This window comes from Semicossyphus pulcher, unplaced genomic scaffold (assembly GCF_022749685.1).
Source record: "Semicossyphus pulcher isolate SPU_LCO1_2020_fin unplaced genomic scaffold, fSemPul1.0.p SCAF_5, whole genome shotgun sequence".
NCBI classification, from domain to species: domain Eukaryota; kingdom Metazoa; phylum Chordata; class Actinopteri; order Labriformes; family Labridae; genus Semicossyphus; species Semicossyphus pulcher.
Window position 1 is genome coordinate 14,626,908 of NW_027211726.1, and position 21,716 is coordinate 14,648,623.

At 44.7% G+C, this 21,716-nt stretch overlaps 1 protein-coding gene across 1 annotated transcript; it reads left to right on the forward strand.

The window, feature by feature from the left end:
• The first annotated feature begins 3,608 nt into the window (after window positions 1-3,608).
• mylipa (myosin regulatory light chain interacting protein a) lies at window positions 3,609-20,231 on the forward strand. Its single transcript, XM_069681443.1, has 7 exons — window positions 3,609-3,808; window positions 5,084-5,274; window positions 14,377-14,562; window positions 16,082-16,279; window positions 16,375-16,539; window positions 17,488-17,911; window positions 18,664-20,231. The coding sequence occupies exons 1-7, from the start codon at window positions 3,722-3,724 to the stop codon at window positions 18,856-18,858; spliced, it is 1,446 nt and encodes a 481-aa protein (XP_069537544.1). The 5' UTR covers window positions 3,609-3,721; the 3' UTR covers window positions 18,859-20,231.
• The last annotated feature ends 1,485 nt before the right edge of the window (window positions 20,232-21,716 follow it).

Below are 21,716 nucleotides of genomic sequence, written 5' to 3' on the forward strand. Positions count from 1 at the left end.
GAGATGGGCAGTGATGACGCTGTGATGTCATGTGCCCACATGAGCACACATACACACACACACACACACAAACCCCTGCGTGGCTATGTTTTCACGCTCCAGTCGAGTGAGCGGTGACTTGCCTCAAAGGGAAGTGATGTCAAAATGCATGATGTCATACCTCGCCGCGGACCAGGAGTCTGCAAATGGTGTGTGTTTGTGCGAGAGCACAGATGGTAAAAAAGACCCCCTACCCCCCCCCTAAATATTGACCTACATGTGCAAAGGGAGAGTCTTAATACATGAATGTTTATTTGTTTTAGTCATACTCAAATTGTGCTTTGTAGTGTTTGCTGTATTACTATTCTATTCAAAGTAATGTTGCTCTTATAAAATAGTGAACCAAGAAAAATGTGCGGATCCAGGCTTCCAACTTTGGGCCAGCAAGGGATTAGGGAAAGTTCTAGACCTGCACAAAGATAAGACTGTATGTCATTTGAATAAATCAGAGTAAAACATGATATTCCTGAAACACATAGTTAAATATTTACAGCTGAGGAGCTTCCTCAGAGCGGCCCAGAACTAATCTAGCAGAACCCCCGATGTCCACTTTAGAAAATAAGGTCTCTTCTCAGTGTAACAGTCAGGGTAGAATCTCAGCTCTGTACAATATGCCAGGGTCTGGCTCAGCTGAATTCTAGGCAGGAAGATACTCAGGAGGACATATTATTGGACGAATGGAGTAGCATCAGTATTAAGCCTCAGGCTGAGACTGTGAATACCAGGTTAAAACTGGTTGATGCGAACATATGCAACTCCTGCCAAGTTACACAAGTTTTAAAGTACAAATCCAGATTGAAGCTACAAGTGCAATAATTCCAGGGGGACTTTGTTTCATTGTTTGTGGGAAGATTTTTAGAAGGAGATATGCCATGTGACATTTAACATAGAGTCAGGAAATGTACCTCTCCAACACAAAGTGTTTATGCTGGGGTTGTACCCAACCAGTCCTCATATAAAAAACAATGTAGAAGCACGCATAAGGTGCTTTTTGATAGCAGGAACCAGGGTCTAAATTTAGTTCCGGGTAATTGATTTACCCCCTGAAAAGTCCCTGCTCCGGGGGGTAGTGCTTTCCAAAGGTTCAGGAACTTTCCGGGCGGGGCCTGCAGAGCTGACCGTTGCTGATTGGTCGAGTACTCGCAGTGTTTTTTTCACCTGCCATGTTTAAAAGACTGCAGCTATGAGCTCACTGTTATCATCGTGCTTCGGGATTGTTTATCACAAGTTGAATCTCCTCGATGCTAACAGGCTAACTGTAGTGTCGCACAAATGATGATACCAGCCCGTTCGTCGTGTTTTACGCCATCACCTTTTTTTGTATGGCCTTCATCTTCTTCTTACTGAACTGGCGGTGTAGTGCAGTTACTTTTATTGCTTCTCCATACGTCACTGTCCTGATTTGCATAATCTTCCTGGGACTTTAGGCTGCTGTGGAAACACAGACAGGAATGGCCACAGGAACATTTTAGTTCCTTGAAGAGAAGTTCACTTGAACTTAAAGTTCCTGGTACTTTTGGTCAAAAACCACCTATAGATATGTGCTTATTGAAAGCAAAACTCTTGATAGCTCTTGCCTGTAAGTGTGAACAGGCCTAGTGTTGATCAACGGCTTAAGGAAATGTCAGAAAATATACTTTAAAAGATGTTTTCAGTGCATCAAAGATAATTGTTAATTGATTGATTTATCAATTGAATTTGAAATCTCTGTGAAAGACTCAAAGCCTGACCCCTGAGAGCTGTGTACCTGCAGGTGCTCTTTGTGTAGTATCAGAGTACATTAGTGTACATGTGTGTGTGTGCCTTGTGTGTGTGCTCTCTGTTCAGTGAGTACCTCCAGTCCCACATCGTCCAAAGTGGATGTTAGGTCACTAGCTGCCTCTCTTGCTTTCCCATTTATGGTTACGAGGGCCTCTCAGACTGCACGTCTCTGTGTTCATTCACTGTTCACCTTCTTACATCACCTCGGGGCAAAAGGACACTCGCTGCTTCCCAGACTGGCTGACCGTATCACACAGGAGATAGACACATAAGTGTCGCAGCTGATGGAATCTGTTGGGACAGTTTTGCATATTATTCAGTTAGAGAGAAAGCCAATGCAATTATCCCAAAGTAGATAAGACAAGACCTCAACATTACACACACTGATACTAGATAATGCTTTGTCAAGCATCTGTGACATGTCGAATTAAGGATCCACCAAACTGTCAGACTTGATTTCCACAGTCAGCATTTAATAACCTCGTACATGTATAATATTACACACAAAAAAGATAACGCTTGTAAATTACTTCACTCAAATCAAAGTGCGTCAGACAGTATTTACAGCTCTTATCTGCAGCCTTTTTATCTTCAAGAGTTGATAACACATTCTCATAAGGAGGCAAAGAAACACACATTGCATCCTCCGAAGGCAGCGTGGAAATCTCATTTTACACAAGTAAATGCTTCAATACATTAACTGAGGTTAGGTCCTGCTGTATCTCTGAGTCACTGATGCTACGTCAGGAATGCAGTGGTGGAAGAGTCCAAAAATATGGAGGCACAGTGTCTGTACTCTAAAATGTCCCCTGGCAGACAAACACAGTGCTTGGCTGCACACCATGCCTCCATAATGTCGGTATGAGCATGTGGCTGCAGTTTTCTGTAGTGTTGTCTGGCTTAGGATGTCTCTCCCAGTGGAAATGACAACATATGGCTGCTGAATAACATGGAGTAAAAGGGTGTTGTGGAAGAGAAGAGGGTCAATTAACATTGAATTATTATATGGTTTTCTATAAGGCAGTGAAAAGGCTTCAAACTATGAGCACCAACCAAAGAACAAAGCAGTATTTATGTAGCATTGGTGGAAAGATTTTTCAAACGGTCAAAGTTTGATGCCAAACAACTTTCCTCATGATTTGATTACACTTCATATCAACACTGAATACAGGGAAGACATTTTTATCTAGGCCCTTTGTTCCTCACCTTGATAAGGCTAATTAAAAAGTGTAGACTGACATTTTAGTAAACGCGTCCTCGGTTCAAGGACTTAAAGCAATACGTTGGTCCAAGTGTTACACAAGCAGGGAACAGTATGGAGAAGATAGCACAGAGTTTTTATACACAACAGAGCCGCCATCATGAATTTTTCATGAAAGCTTTAGACTACAGCTGCAAACTAGAGAGGCGTATTTCCGCTTATCAAAGCTATTTCTGGACATTCCCATACATAATTCACACAAACCGAGGGGGAGAACCCTACACAAGCCATTAAACTCACCCCAAAGTCTGCTTAAGCTCGCTGAAATGTCTAAATCTTAAAGGGCAGGTGAGTTGAAAGCCACCTCAGGTCCCTGCAACAGGCTGGCCAGATGAGGGCGCAGCGGACACCTCACACTTCCAGGCACGGGAGGTGAGCTCAAGCCAGAACAGCGTGCGGATGTTACACGACTTCCGATTGGTTAAAACATTTCAGCGTTTATGTCAGGCTGGCCGTGATTGGACAGATTTTCGTGGGCGGTGCTGTGCTCGGCATTTCATTGATATAGGCTACAGCTGGTGGCTTCAGATTCGCCACACGGAGAGGAAAGACTGAGAAAGTGACGAGGGCTTCATGTAGGGGTTTTTAAGAAGGTTCGGAAAGTGTTTTATTATTTTTTAAAGAGTGGCACACCAAAGATAGACAGAAAATACAGCCAAAATGCTCTGCCACGTTACTCGTCCGGATTCTGTGGTGATGGAAGTGGAAGTTGACGCGAAGGCGAACGGTGAAGACTGTCTGAATAAGGTAGGCTGCGTTTGAATACACATCACACTTTGTTATTATAATACCTTTTAAATCCGGTTTCATTGTCAGGCAGAGCAGCAACGCTCTTGTTGTCTTGCAAAACTTAAATTCCCATTGTCCTAAACTTCATGTTGATGGACTCGTCGCGTCTGCATGACTCATATTCCTGTAAATAACACTGAGTGATTGAACCCAGTTTCTGCACGACAAAGAACACCCCTTTTTTTATGGGAATATATTCACTCTGAACTTAGCAGCAACCAAACTGTGGTCACATCTGCTTCATTGTTACACACAGAGGACGGCTGAAACAAAATGTTCTGCCTCGCGCGACGTACAAAAACACCCCCCCTCTGTAACAATGAAACCCAACTATGTGGATTAATTGTCGAAACGTGTGACTTGATACGCATTTAGGAAAGTTTTGATAGCATGGTGTTAAACTGCCGCCTGTCGCCTCTACCTGCATGGCTTCAGAGGCAGATGGCTTTGTCAAGGTTACTAGAGTTCATTCTTCTGCAGGCTCTCGGCGTTCACGCTCTACTCAAACTGAAACTTCCGTCTCAACTTCGTTAAGATTGCCACCTCAAATTGACACGAGAAGAGCAGCATGCGAACTTTTTCTTTCATCAGTAACCAAGTTGTTTTTCCTTCCGCTTTGTAAGTGTGAAGCTGTTTCACATGCATGGCAGACCCCCAAATTTGCCGTGGGTATGAATGAGTTTTATCTCAGCCTCCGGGCTCCCTGCAGACGTCCACCAGCAGTTATGTAATAACCTCATGGCTGCAGGCGCTCAGGGGGCGTGGGATTGTGGGTGTGATGAGCCCCTTTTACCCCGGGAGAGCCTCCAAGTTTACTTCCTCCCTATCGCGAGCTTTAAGAATATTGATGGGTTTTATCTGTGGGAGAGTAGCAGAAATGAATAAGTGAGAAAATCACTTTTGTTAACTCAGCCTCCTGCAAGTCTTGTGAAACTTTTTTGATGCCTTTTGGGGGATTCTGTTGCACCCTTTTTCCACTGGGAGTCCAAATATGGTTTGTCTTTTTCAAGGAAACGTTAGCCCTCTGGCAAAGCTCAAAACTCTAACTGTTAGGCGACCTCTCTACTCGTTTTAATATCCTACAGTGAGAAGATTTTTTTAAAGAAACTTTAAAGCTTCCACTGTCTAAATGATTTGCAATCCTCCTAATACACACCATGCAATTGGTTTCTGTTTAGAATTTCACTTGTGCCAAATCCACTATTGTGACCCATTTCTTTCATCTCTTTCCAGGTTTGCAGAAAGTTGGGCATAATAGAAGTGGACTACTTTGGGCTGCAGTTCACCGGCAGCAAAGGGGAGAACCTGTGGCTGAATCTGAGGAATCGTATCTGCCAGCAGATGGATAATGTGACGCCGTGCCGACTGAGGCTGCGCGTCAAGTTCTTTGTGGAGCCCCATCTGATTCTGCAGGAACAGACGAGGTATGTTTACCCCACTCGCATGCTGCAGAATCAGCCACATGATCACATTCGTTATGGGCGAATAAAAACTGCGTTTAACCACTTCCTTTTTAGTGCATTCTCTATGAAATGCCCGCGAACCTGCTTGTCTACTTGCATCTGTGTTTTTTGCCACATGCAGGACATGCTGTGGGGAAAACAAAACCATCGTTAACCAGTTCCCCGAGCACAATCTGATCACTTTTTCCCAATACAGTGAAATGTCCTCTAGTAACCTCTTCCCTGAGCTCTTCCGGGGTTACTACAGGTCGTTTAGATCATCAAGCCCCAGGCAGGAAATGCGATCCAGCAGCTCTGGGAGCTGTTTGCTGCTCTGCGCCTGCCCCTAGGGACCCTCTGTGTGGCAGCCAGGACCTCTGTCACTGCCCCCATTCAACCCAGAATAACTTTTGTTGTGCTTTTTTTTGTTTCAATTGTTTGTGGCCATTTCTGTCCACACAAAAGCACAGCCCGTCGTTTGACATTTTTGCAGATGCTGTTGGGGAAACTGTGCGACGGGCCAGAGTTTTGTTGTCATTATGAGTCACTGTTGCAGCTGGTATCCAAAGTCGTATGCCTAACAGATTTAGAAAGCATTGGGATATACATTTCATGTTCCCTCTGCAGGATATCCCTTTAATAGCCGGTAAAAAGCCAAAACAAATAACATCAGAGTCACATGTCTCTTTATCACGTCTGCTCCCTGCCTCATTAGTTAAAACAAAACCTCACCAGGCTGAACAAAGCAACATGCCTTGACAAGTCTAGATCCTGACTCAGTATTCCCCCGGCCCCAGCTCCGTTTGAAGTTATAAATAGAACTACAATCGCAGCCATCGGAACCTGTCCAAAAAGACTTGTTCAACACATCTCCAGTGGATGTTATACTCGCCTCAGGCGCTGCTGCGAGTGTCTGATACTGCAGGCATGGATGGGAATGGAGGGCAGACTGAGAGGAAATTTGTTTGGGGTCTTTTTAAAGCTCCGCCACGCTGCTCTTGCCCTCTCGCTCACACACACACACACACACGCAGCGTGCCACGAGAAGTGTTCATTAAACTGACATGTATCTGCCTTGGCCGGGATTTGTCTGGCATTCCAGTTAGCGATCGGTGGCTGCCCGGTTTACCCACTGCCCCCACCCTCTGCTGTTTCTCACCCTCCACTCGCTCTCTATCAAATATAAAGACACCAACTTTGCGCATATTTTTATTGCCGTCACATATAATCTGTCTGTGCTCACACTTCTTCTCTGTCTGTCTCGCACACCCTCCCCTCCACGCTGGCCCGTATTTGGCAACCTTTGAAGAGGAAAGTGAAAGGCAGCGGGGGCAGAGAGTGTGGAGGACACTTGGCTGCCTGCGCTCTGACCTCCACTAGATTAGCGGGGGTTATCAACAGATGGCTGGCGTCGGGTGTGGGGGGTCGCGGGGGTGGTTGGAAAAAGGTGAGATAAAGATGCGAGGTGGCAGGCAAGGGCACGTAGGGTTGCTGCTAATAAACACTCACACACGGCATGGCAAACAGCAACATGCTGTCAAGTTATGTGTTTAATTTTGGCGCCACCTGCACGCCGTCCATCTGCTCGGATGTCATATAATTTAAGTGATGGGGTTCAAACAGTGGCATCAGTTTTAGAGATGAAAGCAGGGTGTTGACAGGACACAGCGGTGGCGTTTTTGGGACCAACACGGCTCCAAAACTTAATTTACAAAGGTCGTAATAAATTAAAACTTAAGGGACTAATTGTGATTTTTAACTTCAGCTGTATGTCACATATTTCTAACCTAAAGTAAAGCTGTGCTCATGTGTCACCTTTGACCTACTTAATCTACCACAGCCTCCACGCAGCTTGTTCTGACTGCAGGCGCGCCTCATCATCAACAGAGCGCCTTCCACTGGTGCACATTTTGTTGCTCACATGCCTGCAGATTTTTTTTTTGTGCCACAGTCTAAGACAAAGTAAGACAACGTCAGTCAGTAAGCAAACAATAAGCCTCTCAAAACTTTCTCTATTGATACAGTTCCTTCATAAGCAGCAGCTGTATGTAAGCAGGGGTTAAGTGTTCTCAGCAGAGTACGGACAAAGCCAAAGGGCCCGTACGGGAGCACAACTCTGCACCGAGCTGAGGGGTGGGCCTCTTTCTCTACGCCCTTCTTATAGGCCTTATTACATAACCTGCCTGAACTGAGCGCGCTCAGAGCTGCTTATATAAGCAGCTGTGTTCTGCTGCCACGTAAAGCCCGGCACATCACTTGTGTGTCCGTGCTCACATGCAGCCCACAACTTGGGTAATTAATAACACTTTTCTTTAGCTCGACGTGCTAGTCCTTGAATATTTGGTATTTTAGCGATAGAAGTGGCTGTTCATGATGCAGTTGTGTGGTTTAATTTAAAGTACCACGACTTAAAGGACCTTTTTTTTTTTTTCCTAAAGCGCATACATGCAGGTTCTAAAATAATTGAGCTGTCAGGCTTCAGTTCAGCTCCCACTCTGTGGCAGCCGTGTCCCCTGCTCCTGAAACCCTCTTTTTCTTTAATCTCATTGCTTTGAGTTTCTCCGTTTGCATCTCTCTCAGGCTTGTTTTCTAAATCTACTATTTCCCAGCTTTCTTTGCAACCAAGACACTAATGCATAATGCAGCTCTTAGCTTCTATTTCGGGCCTCTGAAGGTGCCACTTTGTACAAAGGCTGAAGCGAGGCCATTCACACCGAGCAGCGGTTTGTTTTGCTCCGATGGGCGTTTCTCGTCAGTCTCTTGGCTAAATCGTTCCTTTTGTTTCACGCTTGTTGAAGCTACAGGCAGCTTCCAAAATATAGCTGTTTACATCTGATTAGTATTTCCATGACGAATCAGCTGATGTGATGTAACTGCCATGGGAACAGGAAGTAACACTCTGTATTGGTTCAGGGATACTGACTCCAGGGCCTGAACAACAGCCTGAGTTATCTGCATCATTACACGCGACGTGCTGGGGGCTGATTCTGCTTTAAATACGTGAATGTTTCCCCTTCATTAGCGCTGGTATTTAACATTCTGATCAGGCAAACAGTGGATACCCTGAAAGGGCACAGCTATTAGTGCAGGCTTTATCAGAGGTCCTAGTTGTTAACCTGTCTAACCCCTTTGGGAGTTAGCTTATCTTTAACTTCATTTCAAACTAGACGCCAAATGAGTTTTAACTAGAGAGGAATACTTTTTATAATTATCTTAATTACATCTCATTGAATCTGCATACTTTTCCTCTCTATCAAGTGTTTAACAGTTCCGCAAAATATATAAACACTACACAAAAGAAGGATGGGTAAGAGCCAGTGAGGAAAGCTAAGCGGCAGCCGTTCAAATCCTCAAAGTCAAACATGCCACATTGTTCCTAAACAGTCTGTTCAGTGATGCAGCGCAGCATTGGAAGTTATTCCACATTATTTTATATTTCAATCCAACTTAAAGGCTCTACTGAAGTCGTTGCTCCCGCAGGACAGGGATCCTTCCCTCCTTATGTAACCCCAGGCAGTTCAAAGACACGCTGGGCGAAGGGGCTGGAGACTCTGCAGAAGTGATTGCATTTCCCGCTTGTGAGTGACTCTTGCGTCAGACTATCGATTGGTCCGGGGTGTTTCCTTGCCTTTCCCCCAGTGCATGGTGGGATAAGTCCCGACTAAATTAAGTGCCTGTAGAAAGGAAAAGGACTTTACTTCGCATGGATGTGCTCACAACACTTCTATGCAGCCTGATTTAGCAGTTAAAGCATTAGTTCTCCCGAGACACGACCATTACATCTCTCTCAAAGTCCCCCTGCTTTGTATGCGAGCGAACGTTCCGCAGAAACAATTTGAGCTAATTTATTCAGGTCACAGAGAAGTTATCATTTCTAACACGCTGCGACAGACGACGGAGAGGATCGAGCCAAAGATCACACAAGATGCCGTTTGAAGCTTTTATCAGCATGCTCCAGCGTCTGTAATTAGACACTTTAACTCTCCCCCTGAGTTTGTTTCCATCTCCGCCTGCCGTGCACTCGAGTAACCCGGCCCCCGGTTTGAAGTCATAACATGAAGCTTCGTCCAAGAAGGACCGAATTGTTTTATTTGTTTGGCGCCTTAACTTAGGATCAGTGCTGGGCTTTAATCACTGTTTTACCATCCAGTACAGAGCACCAGCCTGTAACCCGAGGCGTTTAGCACACAGACAGCTTCTTTGTTCAGCAGCCGTATTGCTTTCAGCTCCAAAGCAACAGCAAACGATGTGTTTATATTTATGGTTTGAAATGATTGTTTTGCAACTTTGTGCTAAATTACAGCATTAAAACTTTTATTGTCTGACTTTCCATTCAGCCCACGCCGTGGGAGAAGACGTCCAGCAGGGTTTACTAAAGTTCATTGACTGATAGTAACCTCTGAGCACACACAGCTCCTGGCTGTGTCATATTTGACTAGCTTACAAACCGCATTGTCGAGAGAGGCCGACCGATGAGGTCTGAAACTCCGCGTGTGATTGGCTGGACGGGGTTGCAGTCTCCAGGCAGAGGTGTTAGGTTTCAGTTTGAGGGGACGTTTTGTTCTTGTGTGCAGCGAACCAGCTGACTTTCTGCAAACCGGGGGAGTCGACGGCGGTTTGGGGCAGAAATCATTAAAATGAGACAAAAGGTTTTATAGATGGGCGGAACGGAGTGCAGAGTTTAGTTGACTTGGTAATGAGTGTCTGCTTACTTGAAAAAGAAGGCCCTATTTTACTCTCACACCAGAGCACTAATACAAACCGCATTTTAGGAAGTGTTCGGTTTAAAAACTGTGCAGAAGAAATCAGCTGAAAAACTTTATTATCTCATCCCAATCCGCTTAGCTCAGCTCTGCACCCAGTGACCTATTTTCACATACTTTTCCTCAGAGTTCAGGCTCGCTTTAATTGAATTATTCCAGCCAGGCAATCAAGTATTCAACCATAACTGCAGCACCCCCTTCTTGACCTCTCCCTCCCCCGTATCTACTGCTTTGAACGGCACTTATTACTCCTCTGCTGTTTGCATCCACGGGGCTGCCATGACTGTAAATTAATAAGCCTTTTAAGACTACGAAGGACAAAACAATAATAGAGCTGTAGATGGTGTATTGGAGTGAAAGTAGGCCGGGAGACTTTGGTCTCGGCTCAGACTTCCTGGCATTCAAGCTGTGTGTTGGATGTCAGCGAGGGCCAGACACAACAAGTGATGCCGTTATGGCGGCAGTGCTTTTTAAAAGTACACTTCACGGATCACTTTGTGTCGATGCATGTGCAAAAAGCCTCTGATTAGTCATGTGTTGGTCTTTGGCATGCTGAATCAAAAGGGCTGAAGCACCCAGCGGAGGTGAAACAGCTGCTCGAGTGCGAGTCTGATGCAGCATGGCATCATCACGGCCCAGCAAGAGACACATTTAAGCCTTTCGTTCTAACAGAGTGTGAGTACATTGTAATGATATGACTCTTGACGGTCTTTTCCAGGAAGCCAGTTCACACCATCATCTGCTTGGACGCCTGTTTGCTTGAGCATGGGTGTCATTTTTTCCGTCCTGTCATCTCCTATCCTGTCACTTTTGTTACAGGCCTGCGACATCTTTTTGTCCAAAAATATCCGTTAAAGATTCAATCTCCAAGATTTCAGCTTTTTTCTCTTTGACGCCTCTAATGGCGACATGTGGTAACTGCGGGAGTACACTTCTCAATTTAACCAGACGTCCACGGTTAGCTCCCTTTGTTACGATTGATTCTCCTCCCTGACGGGCGCTTTCCTTTTTCGAATGTTTGCCTTCATCTGAGCGTCGATTTTTCACTTATTTTTGAAGTTGTATCTGTAGTCATAGATCTTTTCTTTGTTTGTTCAGCCATAGTAGATTACTGTTTACTCACAGCACTTGCAGAGATCGGAAAAGCAGCCGCTTAGCTCCACCTACCCTCTCTGGCAGACCAACCACTGCTGGCAGATGGAAATCGCGTCCCTAACTGGGCGCCACTTGTGATTTTTTTCCACGAAAGTCGCCACAGACCTTAATAATATTATATACTGCAAATGCAAAGGCTTTCATCAGTGGGCCATAGCCTCAATCACCATTGTGTTACCTCATTCAGCGATAGATAGTGACTTAACGGACATTTATCAACATGAAAATCTTCCAGATTATACCTTTTTTTTAAATTTGGTGCCCACTCAGGAAACATTTCAAAAAAGGCAAATAGGAAAAAAAATATGAGTAAATTTGTCTCCATCAGCCTCACACACCATGTCTGGAGCCGACAGATTTATGGCTGTCTCTCCCGTGCCCTGAGAACTTGAGAGGTCCTGACTCAGCAGCACGCCACCTGAGCAGACTGATCCCAGGACAGCTGTAGGAGAAGCTGCCTTCTTACTATATAAGCCAAGGAAGTTCAGATACGTGTTATTTTTCTGCATAAACATACTAGTGGGGAAATATGTTGAAAGAGAAGTCAGACTGTGTTTCGTAATCTGCACTAAAACTGCTGCTCTTGTTATTTCACCACAAACAGTGAGTTCCCATCGCTGTGCTGTTTGGAGCAGATACAGTAGCAGAAGGGCTTCACGGGGGCCTCGGTGGGACAAATGGCTCCACTCTGCATGCGAAGCAGCTGTGTGTTGTCAATATTTAGCTGTGTTAGTGTGGCGTTTGGCAGAGCGCATATCTGTGTCTCACGCAGCCTCGGGGAAGTTGGGCAGGAACTGCTATCGGTGAGCTGTAGTAACCTCTGTTGCACGGCATGCAAACCTGTTCCACTGTACATGATGTCTGTTTTCCAGCAAATGATAAAAGGAATTTTGGCATGAGCTCAGCGGCGCACGCGCACCTGTTTACACTCGCGGGTGCCCACAGCAGCAGGAGCGCAGGTGTAGGGTGTCTTGCTCAGCAGTCTGGTGGCTAAAAGTTGCGTACATGGTGCACATTGTGACAGGTGGTTTGTAAAATGAAACAACTCTGTGGTTCAACTGATCATGTCTCCTCGTGTTGCATAGTTTGTCTGACAAGATAACAGGCGGGGACGTGTGCATGAAGGAAGCTTTCACGCTATCAAATGCCTTGCTCATGGGCACAATGCCTGATATCACCCTCACGCCAATCCCCGCATGAACTGTAGTAACCTCCGCGGCTTGCCCTTTAATAACCCTTCACCAGCGCCCTGTAGTAACCTCCCAGTCAAGTCATCCCTATTGTTTGCATCAGGCAGGTAGCTAAACTAGCAGCGCTCCATCACATGACGCCTGCTGGGCCTGACACAATAGGGCGCACTGTTTGTGTGTGTGTTCGTTGGAGGGAATGGGATGTTTAACACCATATCAAAGCTCTGTTTGTTATGCCTGAGGCTAGTCAGCTACGGGGCTTCGTTGTTATGGTCTGGCTTTAACAGGGGCGGCGTAGGCCGACTGTTTGTGTGCCTCACAGCTGCTTCTGCTGCTGTTGTTGCTCCTTGGAAGCACGGTGGAAGAGGTGTGTCCGTGTTGTTGCATATCGAAGCGGGTACATTACACAAGTGTGCGTCGAGCGCCGCTGCACCCTCGAGTGCCGTCTCTAAAGATGGCACAGGAAATGTCACCTCTGGGTGGTCCATGTGTCGGACGTATTTCTCACGAGACATCGCGATCAGATGCCTTTTCTACACAATCGAAACAAAAAGGGTTTAAATGAACTTCGAGTGGAGGAGGGGGAGGTAGAACTTGTCACCCCTTTTTATTTAAGCGTCCCTTTAAACCCTTCTAAATACCCTCCAGTCAAAGTGTGACCTAATTTGCTCAAATGAAAAATGTCTCTCTTTACATCATGCTTCAAAGAGAGCTGAAGCCCAAGGGAGGGTTTTTTTTTTTTCTTTCAGAATTAACAAGCAGTTTCAGGCGCTGTCTCCTTTTTAGTCTGCCACATCAGGATACAGCAGGGTAAAAGAAATCTGCCATTTTTCCCTTTTAAAATTAAAATGTTCTGCGGTTGAACTCTTGTAAGCAGAGGAAGCTGAGCTGATCTTTAAATGGGTCCAAGAGAGAGAGTAAACAGGCTTTCTAACAGGATCTCGGCTCGTCAACAACAAAAAGCCGTCCGGCCGGTTTGTTGCAGCAGCAGGTGACTGCCGGGCTGGTTCCCTGTCCAATCTTCTTCAGGTTACTGTGCCAGAGGTTGTCTCAAGGAGGGATCTGGCTTAGGTTACTTTAGTTCAACGCTCTCTTGTGATGTCAGGCTGAGTCAGGCAGGGTGTTGCTCCTCTCGACGGCTCGTCCCCTGCTGCTCCAAGGAAAGAATTCCTCACATCTTCTGGTCACAACAATGGAAAGCACCAGCCGCGGCTTCTTTCTTTGGGGTGGAATTGAGCTGTTTTCGTTGGACACACCAGAACTCTGCGTTCTCGTCTAATCGTCCAGCCTAAACAATAACAATTGTTTATGAGCGCGATAAATCTTTCAAACTGCTCTCCCAACTTTCACTTCATAAACCAGCTCATTTTGAACAAGAATGCTTTTTCTTCCAGGGAAAAACATTAGCGAGGGCTGGGCTTGACTTTAAATGGGCATTTTGAGTTTGGGGTTATTGAACCACATTTTTGACAATGAGCCACAGAGCGAGACACACGGGCCGGATGCCGCTATTGAAACTCATTTTGTTTTGTACCCAACATGGCATCGGCCGTGCACCAAAGCTGCACTCCTGAGTCACCAGGTTAAAAGTCCAAGTACTTCTTTCTGACTCCTACCTTCCACTTTTACAGCCTCCACTGAATTGCTTTTAAAAGGAAGCTCCACTTCTGTGTTTCAGGAAGAGGTTGAAAAAGAGAAAGTGAGTCAGTGTGACTATTGAACAAATGTTTCCCGTCTCCTGAGCGCGCACAAACACCAGCTGTCTGTGGTGAAACTCTATCCGTGTAAGCACCACCTGCCCCGGGCTGCGAGCGCTGCAGACATCCCGACTCCTCAGTGGTTACTCATGGCTGCTTTATGAAGAATGAAAGGAGGGTTTTTTGTGATAGGGGACACACATTTCCTATCCCTAACCAAACCTCTTGCATAAAACATCCAATTTTGACCCCTGTTCTGTTTCCTTCCTCTCCCCCCAGGCACGTCTTCTTCATGCACGTGAAGGAGGACCTCCATAACGGTCACCTCCGCATGGCCTCGGAACAAGCAGAAGAGCTGAGCGCGCTCCTGGCACAGGCCGAGTTCGGCGACTACAACCAAAACACAGCGCAGTACTGGTACTCGGAGCTGTGCGGAGAGGAGCCCAACACGGCCACCATCGACAGGTACTACACTCTGATGTACACTGATCCACTCTTCTGTCAACCCTCACACAGAAACCTCATCTCTGAGGGAGACGTGATGAAAGGTAAATAATGGGTCGTAGCAACAGGCCAGGGTTAGATTAATGTGGCAGTTGGTGTTAAAGAAAATGAAAGGGAAGGATCTGCTATATTAAGCAAAAACCCTTTCTCATCAGCCACGCTTCACTTTGTTTTTCTGTGTTAAAAGCCGTCAGATAAAAGCCCATCCTACTTTTTAACATCTATCACAAGCACACACACCCACGCGTACAAACAGTCTGAGCAGCCGAACAGAGCAGCTGACAGGAGATCATGTACTGCATGTGTTTGCACTGACAAAACCTCCCACTGTACAGCTCCTGTGTTCTCTCTGTAAATAAGAAGAGTGTGACAAAGTTTCACTGTTGCAAAGGTTTGGAGTACAATCCTGTTGCGCTGTGCAAACACCACAGCACGCTTTCCGTACAGAGACACAGCATTGAGTCCGGAACAAACAGTATTTGTAGTGCCTACTTAAACCATTTGTTCTGCTCCTCATATGTTTAAGTTAAACATTAAAAAGCCCCATCTTTCATGGCGCTGGTTTAGCTCAGTTGGTAGAGCAGGCCCCCATGTACAGCACCACTCTCTCCTCCCCACACTTCCTGTCTCTCTTCAGAGACATTCAACTCTTTAACCATTTGATGTATTGAGCCAGCGCTGCTTCACCTACAACCACCCTGAGACTGATGTGCAGCGGCATGAATTCCCCAACAATTAATCTACACACTTACTCAAAATCATCTCTCTACTATGGGTTGATATGGTGCATGTGTACACTGTACATTTGCCATTAGGAGGCACAGAAAACTAGACTATTATAGTGGAATAAAAATGCTGTTGCTTTAAAGCAGAAGTAAAAATAATCAAAGTAAAAAGTGGGGCAGTCAGAATGCACCCTGAGCAGCTGCATTTTTAAAGGGGGAGGGTGCATATGATGATAACGATAATGTTATATGACAACTATTTAATTAAAGAGCACCTTTAGGCTACAAAATAAAGCGCATTAAAATTTGAACATGAACCACTGAGCCAAAATGTGTGTACAATTCCCGTAAGGTTGCGCTGAGGCTGTGGTTGAACAACTAAACAAAAACGACTGAGCATGAACTATGGACACTGCAGCAGCTACACAAACATAATGCAGCCACAGTCTACAGAGTGTATAGCAGGCAGGCTTCACTGTCTAAGCATTCAGTGCTGCTGCCTGAGCATTGATCCTATAAGTATAGCTGTCAGAACTGAAGCACATCACGGCTCTCTGCCCAGGGGTGCAAATCAACTTTGACAGCTTAAACACACAGGTGAATTACATAAGCGGGGTAAATGCAATACCTGTCACAGCTGGTGTTCTGGTTCTAAGATTATATTTATGATAGATTTTGTTAGAAAATGTCTTTTTGAATCTGAGATTAATAAACTTAAATGGTTGTCTTACTCCTCTTCCCTCCCCCTCCTGCAGTATCATCTCCAGACACAAGGCTCTGGAAGGCTCGAGCCAGGGCTCGGTGGAGTACCAGGCCCTGCAGCTGGTCTCCTCTCTGGAGCATTACGGCGTGGAGTGGCACTGGGTGCGCGACGCTAACGGACAACGCTTGGCCATAGGAGTCGGCCCTGAGGGCATCGCCGTTTGCAAGGAGGACTTCAGCTTAGTCAACAGGTATGCTCCACCTGTAAAGCTCTGTTCATCTCTTCTGTATGTTTCATGTTTCAGGATGTAGTTGTTAAAAACTCCCTTTATTGTTTTATCTTTAGAGTAAGCTACCCCGTCATCCAGATCGCCACCCAGTCGGGGAAAAGTGTGTACCTGACGGTTACCAAGGACACCAATGACAGCGTGGTGCTGTTGTTCAAGCTGATCAGTAACCGGGCAGCCAGCGGGCTGTACCGAGCCATCACAGAGACGCACGCCTTCTACAGGTCAGAGCCGAACACGTGCATTATCGATGACCCACATACACTCTGAAACTATCCCACCATGCAGCTGGATTTTAATAGGAATGCATTCAGGCCTTTTTAATGACTTTCCGCCGCTCCACAAAGTGGCCTTAAGTAATTAGGGAAGTTGGAGCAGTTGGCTGTATACTAAAGCTCGGCTCATGTGGGGAGACAAGATAACAATTAAATTAATTTAAGCTCTGCAGCTAAAAGGAGTTCTGTGTCTCTGTCGCTGTTAGTCACTCTGACCTGCTTTAGGTCGCCGTTTCATGTTGTTAAATGTTCACTGCCCTGCACTAAAGAGCAGTAGATAATGAGAGCGGTTGGGAGGAAAACCTGACCTAAAAAAGTGTTCTGTAAACACTTGTTCTGCTCTACTTGGCATGCAATTGCTAACTGCAGTCACACACATTTGTACACATTGACTACGCGTGCTCCTGTCCCCGTTTTTTTAACCCTTTTTTTTATGGTGAAAACACGTGCACAAGAAGCCGTGCAAAACCACGGCCTTGACCTGAATGAGTGTGGATGCAGATGGTACATTGCATGGTAAAATCTTAAGGTGGCGTTTGTCCTTAGTGTAGAAAATACACATGTATGTGTGTGTGAAAACTTGCAGTGAACGGGGACAATTCAAACGGCTGAGCTATGAAATTGCTCTGAGTCAGTCACAATAGTACAAAGGTACAAAAGACAGGCCTGTGCTTTTGTTTCAGGGACGGCTTTTAGCTCAGAGGCTGCAGATTTTTTATTTATTTTTTGCATGCTGGTCCTTATCTTTTACCTCAGAGACAGTGAACGTAGCAGCAGAGCAGGATGGACATTAGGTTTTTGTGGAACAACCAATGCATGGGGCTAGATTAGCCGTGCAGGGGAGCTATTAGATAAACACATTTTTGTAATAATGTAATTTCTTATTCTCCTTTGTAGGTGTGACACAGTTACTAACGCAGTGATGATGCAGTACAGCAGAGACTTTAAAGGCCACCTCGCCTCCCTCTTCCTCAACGAAAACATCAACCTGGGCAAGAAGTACGTTTTCGACATCCGGCGCACGTCCAAGGAAGTGTACGACCACGCCCGCCGCGCCCTCTACAACTCGGGCGTCGTGGACCTGATGTCCCGCTCCGGCAGCGGCGACCGCTCCTCTCCCTCGCGCTCCCCCAGCAGAGACGACCAGCAGGACGAGGGGCCGGACTGCGGCAGCTGCCAGCAGAGCCGGGCCCTGCAGGAGCGTCTGCAGAAGCTCAGAGAGGCGCTGCTGTGCATGCTGTGCTGCGAGGAGGAGATAGACGCTGCGTTCTGCCCCTGCGGACACATGGTGTGCTGCCAGACCTGCGCCAGTCAGCTCCAGGTGAGGCTTCTTCTTCACACAATGTGTCTCCAGATTTCTCCATGGAGGAATTTGAGTTTGTTTTGGGTTTAGACTAGGAAATGATGGCTTTACTGAAAATGCTAATATCCACACTGTCTTCAAAGTTCATATTAGCAAATTGGACAACAAGGAAAGAAGCCTACTTTCAGATTCCAGCTCCTCCAGAAGCTCTTTAATTACATTTAGTTTCAACTTCTGATCCTGTTCACGCTCCTTAAACAACATCTAAAGCTTTGCTCGCACTCTGCCGACCTGACTGTCCCCCCTCTTAATCAGCTAACTGTTGCCCGTCTTTATGGGAGCATATGGTGTGTGCGTGAGTTTGCCTTATGAAGGGATTATAGCAGGCGGCCAAGTCTCACTTCCATTACCGCGACTAGGAAACGTGACCCAGCTAATAGACGCGCGGATGAGTCAGTAGAAACTTAACACGAGAGAAGAGGAGGACGGTTCCTCTGCTTTTAGCGTGATTGTGGAAACAGTTTTATATAATAGGAGTCAGTTACACTTGTTCATTAGTGAGCTTGCCTGTCTCGGTCACACAGTGTTCGTCAGTTTGAACAAAATGTTGGTCAGATAACCTGAGTTGTGACACTTATTTTCAACCTCAGTCCTGTCATGCTGTTATGGGGAGCTAATGCCATTATGCTAGAAACAAAAGCATAATGGCTCTGTGCCTTTGGAGGACGCTATCTGACGCTCTCCTAATCCTCCTCTTTCCTTCCCCTCAGTTGTGTCCCGTGTGTCGCTCGGAGGTGGAGCACGTGCAGCACATCTACCTGCCCACCTGCACCAGCCTGCTCAACCTGGCGATGACCGACAACCACCAGCACCGCAGCAGCGTCCCCGCGCCCATCCACAGAGAAATGGCCTCTCCTCACAACTGCTCCGCCACGGAGTACGAACACAAGATCTACCACACATAAAAACGACTCCACCAAACTCCACTACGGACACTTTGAAGCCAGATCAGGGCTTCACAAAGAAGGAACATTTCTCGTCCGTCTGAGCTACCAAACATAGAGACTTGTACGCATTATCAAAGATGGACACACTCGAACCACTCCCTCATTAAGTTGTGTGTTTTCATTATTTCCTCTCATCTTCTTAGTATTATTGCTCCAGTGTTTGAGCCGTTCTGTCCATGAATCATCCCCTACCAAAACCTTGTTTTTAGATTAGGCTCGTCTTGTCCTTAAATTATTGCATCAGTTGACCTGATACAGATCAGAACCAGTTTGTTTCTGAGTTACGCTTTGAATTTGTGTGTTTTTCCTTCGCTCTCCATATCAGGCCTCCTCGCCCCACAACCTGAACCATTTAACAAACGTGTGTTTCTGAATATCTGAACACTGCACATAATGGTTTTCATTTTATATGCTTTCTGACATTTTTAAAGCTTCTCTGTTCTGATTTGAGAATTTTACGGCGTAACAGATTGAAAGGCATTTTTTTTTAAATATTTGATTTCTTATTTGTTTTTCATGTTCCATGTTTTCCAGCCAATTATGGGGTTTTTAGAGGTTAAGCAGCGCTGCACAGCATTGCATACTAATAAGGCACAACAGGCAACAAGGCCACCGGGGTCCCGCTGCAGGTTAACAAGGTTTTTTTTAGCCAAACAAACTGCGACTGTGGATGTGATGCAGCGTTTTGCAGACACTCCCTCAACCTCCTTCACCTTGAAACGGGTCTGTTGACTAACTGCCACTTGTCCAAAACAACAACCGTTTTCATACTCTTCTGCACCTTTACATGTATTCTCTCCCTGCCAACAGAAAGTCTCACAATCACGAGGTTATATACGAAACAAACAAGAATCCAGCAGCTGCTTCTTCTAAAAACCTCAGTCATATTTTCTCTCTGGGGTGAACTAGTGAGTTCCTTTGATTCTTTTTAAAGGGTACTAGGAGATCTGTCCGTGCAATAATGTTCTTGCTTTTGAAAAGCTTTTTTTTCATTTACACGTTTTATTTAATTTCAAAGACTTTATTTAAAAAGAAAAAAAACACGACATCGTCACTTTACCAAGGAAGTTTTTCACACGTCTGTAGAGGGTTCGGCCTTAATGTAGCAGCAGCACCACGTTGATAAACTTTCCACAGACTTTTTTTCTGGTAAGAAAAGGAAAAACTTAATTTCTTTAATGCTGACTTGATTTAAGCTCAGTCACTGCAGGGGAAGGACTTTTATTTTTCACAAGTAGGGATTTGTTTCTGTTTTCTGAAGCAAAAGCCTCTATGCTCTGTAAAATAACTCTTAGATTGAAATCCTTTTTATATATTCTGTTTTTAACAAAAGAAAAAGTATTAATAAAGTTGTTTTTAAAAAACAAACTCTGGATTTGTGCAACATTTGTTACAGCTGGTATCTGATTACAGATTATTCAAAACTAGAAAGACACTTGTTTAGTTGGACTGTTTGTGTTTTAATAGATAAACTGAACTGTATACGATGTTGAATGCATCATTTTTGTAACTTTCCTTTAATGTTTGCCTTTTTTTGTGAAATACGCTGAAATAAGATGCACTTAAATGATCCCCAGAGGGGAAATTCAGGTGTTGCAACAGCAAAAAGACAAAATAGCAAGTAAATAAATAGGAGTAAGAATAAATGAAATAAAATAAGAGGTATATAAAACAGTTATACAAGGGAGTAAGTGACAAGTTAAAGTGACAGTTATGAGATAAAATGACATGTATAGGTAATAGAAGCAGTGTGAGATACTACAGTATGATATGGAGTATAAGATATAGTACAATATAAGGTCCAATATAAAATACAGTATGTATATGTGTATATAATGTAGTATATGGACTATTAAGTCAATAGTAAAAATGCCATATGAAAGTAGAGTTGCAATAACATAGTATAATATGTTTTATATAATATACAGTAAATGGTATCAATGTACAGAACAGCAGTAAAGACAGACTATCAGATGTAATAAGGTGTTGTATTGTACAGTCTGTTGCAGTATGTATAGTATAATATGAATATATATGTATATAATACTAGAATATAATATACTATATAATAACTAATAATATAGTGCAGGATAATATGGAGATGAATAGTAAGTACAGTATAGTATATGAAGGTATAACAGTACAGTAAAAAAAACAAAAAGCTCCGGCCCTCACAGGATCAAGTAATACTGACTTTAGTGTGGAGCACGGTTGAACCGATGATAACAGCACAGTATATAGTGAGTATATAATGAATAATAGTATAGTAGTATTAATGATATAATATAGTGTAGTATTATATGGAGATAAATAGTATAGTATATGAAGGTAATACAGCACAGTATATATATATATATACAGCATATCAGAGAGTTAATGAAGTGAGAGTGATGAAGTAACACTGAAAGGCTTCAATAATAACTATCACAGGAGAAATCCAAAATGGAAGAAATGCGTTTTGATTGACATGTTTGCAAGTCGTCTCCCCTAAGGCCGTGACCTCTGCTGAGAGGTCAAAGCAAAAAATTGGTGACTCAGCAAAAAAATGCTGCCTGGTCTGACAAGTCATCTCCCTCATGACACTTAAAATTCACCTCATGCATTTGTTCAAAGACACATTTACTGACTGATTTGAGGGAGTTTTTGGGTTTAGAATCAGACTCCTGATACATGTAGGATTCATGAAACCTGTTCTTGTTTTTACTCTGCAAAGTTATCAGGATTAACCAGCGAAGCTGCCGTCTCGACACACTCAGGCCCCGGAGGTTTCAGATGGTGAGAACAGAAAGGTCGAAAAGGTTTTTCTTGTGACCTGC